Genomic DNA, 5167 nt, shown 5'->3' with positions numbered 1-5167 from the left:
TATGACACACACTGATCGCCAGGGGGCAGACGCTCAATGCAGAAGCTGCCCCCTGTTGGTCAGTGCGCCCCCACAGGGGGAGCTCTGCTCAGCCACAAGACAGGCTGACGGCTGCCAACACAGTGGTGGTGGCAGGAGCCTCTCCTGCCTCCTCAGCAGCACTAAGGGTGTCCTACTGCAGCTTAGGCCTGCTCCCTGCTGGCAGGTGGACATCCCCCGAAGGCTCCTGGGCTGCCAGAGGGATGTCTGACTGCCAGCTTAGGCCCGCTCCTCCGGGGAGTGGGCCTAAGTCAGCAGATGGACATCCCCCAAGGGGTCCCAGACTGCGAGACGGCACAGGCCAGGCTAGGGACTCTTCCTCCCCACCAAGTGCACAAATTTTTGTGCACCGGGCCTCTCGTCTATATAATAAAAGCCTAAGCAACCATTAGTGTAGAACGATCAGAAGGACTGGTCGCTATGATGCGCACTGACCACCAGTGGGCAGATGCTCAATGCAGGAGCTGCCCCCTGATGGTCAGTGTGCAGCCACAGGAGGAGCACTGCTCAGCCAGAAGCGGGGCTCATGGCTGGTGAGCACAGTGGTGTGGCGGAGCCTCTCCTGCCTCCGTGGCAGCACTAAGGAGCAGCGAGCGGAGTGGTAAGGAGCAGGGAGCAGGCAGGCGGTAAGGAGTGAGGGGTCCCGAACATCCTCTGAGAGGTCCCGGACTACAACAGGGTGCAGGCTGGGCTGAGGTACCCCCTCCCCCTCCAGTGCACGAATTTTGTGCTCCAGGCTCTAGTTCTTATATAAGGAGCTACATATGAAAATAGGTTACAAATTTTAGCAAACAAATACTGTCTTCTTCAATACGAACATGCTACCACCTAGCAGTAGTAAGTTACTTATATTATTTTATTCAATGCGGTCTACCCTAGCTTAAATACCGACCTCTATTGAATATAGTTTTAATTGTAATATAAACCAAAATAATCACTTTCTTTTATATCTTGTTTGTAGCAGAATACAGTGAGTATGCAAAAAATTTTATTCTTATATTATTTGTTAATTATTGTATTATTATTATTTACCTACTTTTGCCCACCCCTGTATATGACTGGGAAGGCATAATGAAAGTACCTAAATAATAGCAATAATGCAATCAATAAGCAATTCAACATGGAAAACATCTTAAGGAAGCTTACCCTCCTTCACTTTCCGTTTCCTCTGAACTATTGCTTGTTCCTGAACTTTGACCTGCGGCAAGCCTTCTTTTCCTAGTTCTGTGCTGAGGACTAATCCTGTGAGCAGCTGTCTTTCCTCCAAGTTCACCACATACACATTCCTCCAGCTTTGGAATGGTTTCTTTAAGAATTCTGATTTCCTCTCTGAGTTCTTCCATATTTGTCAGTAATTCATTTAACTTCTCCAGTATCTGACGCTGCCTTCCTTGATAGATCACTGCTTTCCCTTGGTCATTCTGCATCTCATCTTGTGAAGTCACCAAATCAAATGCATTGCCCAGAGAAAGAAATTTAGGTAAATTCATTGCTGTCCTTGGTTTACAAACCTTGTGGTACCACAAAAGAAGCAAACTGATTCCAGTAGTTCCCACCATGATGCCAAGTATCAGTTCTTTGTTTGTGGAATGAGGCATTTCTTGGTTTTTGTTTCTAAAATTAAAAAGCATAAATGTAAATGAATGTTGTCTCTGTCTTTGTACAAAACAAAAATGTCAGAGCTTTTTAAACAGCAAAAGCCAAGTCTAAGTCATCAAATATATACAAAACTACTTGGTAAATCATAAACTAAAATTTATTACCTTTATAATGTATGTGGCCCAGTGGAAATATTTACTTTAAGAGTATTATTGAAGTCCACTGTAAAGTATCAACTTATTCTACATGACTGATCTGACATTTACTCTACCGTATCTTTTTAAAGGATGTGATAGAGATAAAAGCATCATTAAAAAATTCCTGAAAAGCTGAAACCGGTTTGGTTCAGTGGATAGAGTGTCGGCCTGCGGACCAAAAGGTCCCGGGTTCGATTCCGGTCAAGGGCATGTACCTGGGTTGCGGGCACATCCCTAGTGGGGGACGTGCAGGAGGCAGCTGATCGATGTTTCTCTCTCATCGATGTTTCTAACTCTCTATCTCTCTCCCTTCCTCTCTGTAAAAAAATCAATAAAATATATTTTTAAAAAATTCCTGAAAAAACTATTTAAGAATTAAAATTATGCTTAACTGTGTTTGAACCTTTTATTTGTGTAAAATTAACTAGTATGCTGATTTCTGGGTCTTATCTAATCTTTAAAGAAGGCCGAAAAGAAGCTCTTCCTTAGCACTTAGTATTTTTATTTAGGGTGATAAACATTTTAAAACCCCAGAGCGTTGAGGTACAAAATATATTAGAGAACTTTGGCAAGTTTGTAATCCAACCCCCATCTCTGTTTTTTCAACACGGAGAGCAGAAATGCTAACATATGTGCAGCCTTCATCTCCTTTCTTCCTAGGACCCAGAAATCTTCTGCTCCTTACATTGCTATTTCTGTCTGGGGTCTTAATGTTTTCCTTTCTTTCAAATTTTCACTTAAAAATTTTCAATTGATTTTAGAAAGAGAGGAAGAGGAAGGGAAAGACAGACATAGTTTTGTTGTTCCACTTATTCATGCTTGTACTGGTTGCTCCTTGTATGTGGCCTGACCAGGGATCATGCAACCTTGGCATAAGGAGTCGACGCTCTAACCAACTGAGCTACCCTACCAGGGCTCAAACTGTAACTTTTTTAAAAAGTAACAAAAAGTCATTTAATTGACTCTCCTCTCCTTCTGAAATGTCACCTTTCTGCATTCAAGGCCCCAGCTTTGGCCCACCTGATTCCATATAACCACAGCTACTTTGACGAAATGCACCTAATCTTTCTTTAGGACATCCCATCTTCACTAGTTTTATTGCTTGTCTCTGTTCTTAAAGTCAAAAGACCATTAAAGGAAAATATTAACATAAAGCCCCTTTTCCTTCTGAGACTTTAAAATGGCACTCAGTATATGAGAACTATGATGAATTTACGTAGAGTAAAATATAGTAAGGCTTTTTCACAGACTGAGAAGTTCCCCGAATTGTTTTCCCATCAACTTCTCCTATTTTGTATTAAATTTTGTTAGCAACTTGGAAGAACATTACAAATAATGGTAAACTGTCTGTTATAGAACATAAAATGTGTAATTATTTTATTTTATTTTCCCCGACACTTTCTACAGCAGAAGAGCATTACAGCACTGCCACCTATGATCCCTGAGGAAAAGGAAACAAAGGAGTTAAAGTCTTTAATCTCCCCAAGTCTGTAATTGCAGAGGAAAACCAAACAGAGCCTGGTAGTCTCACTGAGTTGGCCAGAGATCAGAGTTCAGAAGAACTGCAGCACCTACAATCTGTGTGGCATGGTCCTGAGGAGGATGGAGGGATGCAGAGAAAGAGCTCCCGAAATAGGTAGAGGAGTCTCCTTAAATCTGTGATTGCATGCCAGTCAGCACTTGCACGGAGTCAAACCCCATCAGCCAGGGAAAGTACCATTCCTGGAGCTGTTAGCTTAACCATTCCTAAAGATGACACAGAACTGGCACGTGTTCAAGTTCAGTGCTTATGAAATACAAGAGGCTTTCTGCAGGGGACGAAATGCCTTGGCAACCCTTAGTAGTGGGGCTTAATTAACCCTAGAGTTAAGGCTATTTAAACTTGCCCTAAGACAGCTTTAAAATGCCTTTAAACTAAAGGACCAAACTTATTTTTAAGTAATTTAACTGCCTTCAAGAGAAAGAGGTCAATACTCTTTAAAGTAATAAAAAATAGTAATAATAACAATAATCCAGATCTCAACAACATAAAAATCAGTGTTGATCATCCAATCAAAAATTATTAGACATGTAAAGAAGCAGGACAATGTTAAAACTACTATTACAAATATGTTCACTATTTAATATAAATACTAAACATATGTTAACAGAGGCCCTGGCCAAGGTTTCAGGTTCAATCCCCAGTCAGGGTACATAGAAGAATCAACCAGTGAATACATAAATAAGTGGAGGAACAAATAGATGTTTCTTTCTTTCTCCTCCTCTCCCTGCCTCTGTCTAAAATCAATCAATAAAAAAAATACTTTACAACGTATTAACTATATGATTAGATATAAGTATTATTCCGGTTACAAGGTTCAATTTGTAATGACAACGGAAAATGACATTTTAAGTTTTTGCCATCTGAAATTAATATGCAATACATAATTAAAGGTTATTCAGAAATGAGAATCAAGAATTCTACTGAAATCAAAATGTTGACTCAAAAAATTTTTTTTAACTTTATTTTTATGTTGACACTATTACAGATGTCCCCATCCCCCCAACCCCCTTTGCCTACCTCCTCCCCGGCTCCCCCTTCAGTCTGTGTCCCTGGGTTATGCATAGATGTTCTTTAGCTAATTCCCTTCACTTTCTTTCATCCAGTCTCTCCTACCCACCTCCTCTGAGGGCTATTTTGTTCATTACATTCCACACATAAGTTGGATCATGTGGTATTTGTCACGAAAGAAATTTCCATATTAAAATGTCTTTGTAGACAGTCACGAGAAATTAACTTCAGAAAACATCATTTAATGTTTATGTTCTAGTTTAAATTATCTTTTAAATAAAAGTTATACTTTACTAAGTTAATTATAGTGCTTGCAGCAATATCTAACACATATTCACTTAATTCATCAGCAGATTCTTAAGGGAAATAGGTAAAATATGTAACTGATAGAGTCAGGGGATGAATGAAAAGTCTTGCGGGGGGGGGGAGGGCGGGGGACAAGTCTGAGGTTTAAGATCCCCAAGGAGTCGCCCGACGATCTTGAATTAGCGGTCAGATGTCCCACAGCGACCTGGATAATCCGATCCATGAAGTGTCGGCTAACGCTCACATTTCACCAGGTTTTCACAACTTTTCCTACTTTGTCATTTCTTTTTAATGTAAGGCTCCCCGGTGTTTGGCTTATTCGCATGTTTGTGGCGCTGAACCTCTAGTCTCCGTTTGGGGTGAACCAGGTAGGAAGCTCGAGTTTGTTTTGAGCAAAACAGGAGCGTGTGCTGGCGGCTGACAGGTGAGACCCGGGGCCCAAAGGAGCGGCGAGCAAGTGCCTCCGGCAGGAACT

The 5167-nt window shown here is 41.2% G+C and overlaps 1 protein-coding gene across 1 annotated transcript in view; it reads right to left on the bottom strand.

Moving 5' to 3' along the window:
* The window catches only part of RMDN2 (regulator of microtubule dynamics 2), a 28382-nt gene extending 26705 nt beyond the window's left edge, over positions 1-1677 (bottom strand). Inside the window, exon 1 of the mRNA XM_006755912.2 lies at positions 1186-1677. Coding sequence (XP_006755975.2) covers positions 1186-1670 — 485 coding nt within the window. The 5' untranslated portion in view covers positions 1671-1677. The remainder of the gene's footprint in view (positions 1-1185) is intronic.
* Between the last annotated feature and the right edge of the window lie 3490 nt (positions 1678-5167).

Source organism: Myotis davidii, unplaced genomic scaffold, assembly GCF_000327345.1.
Source record: "Myotis davidii unplaced genomic scaffold, ASM32734v1 scaffold151, whole genome shotgun sequence".
Taxonomy (NCBI): domain Eukaryota; kingdom Metazoa; phylum Chordata; class Mammalia; order Chiroptera; family Vespertilionidae; genus Myotis; species Myotis davidii.
Note: the sequence above shows the minus strand (reverse complement) of the source record. Positions and strands in the feature narration are given on the sequence as shown.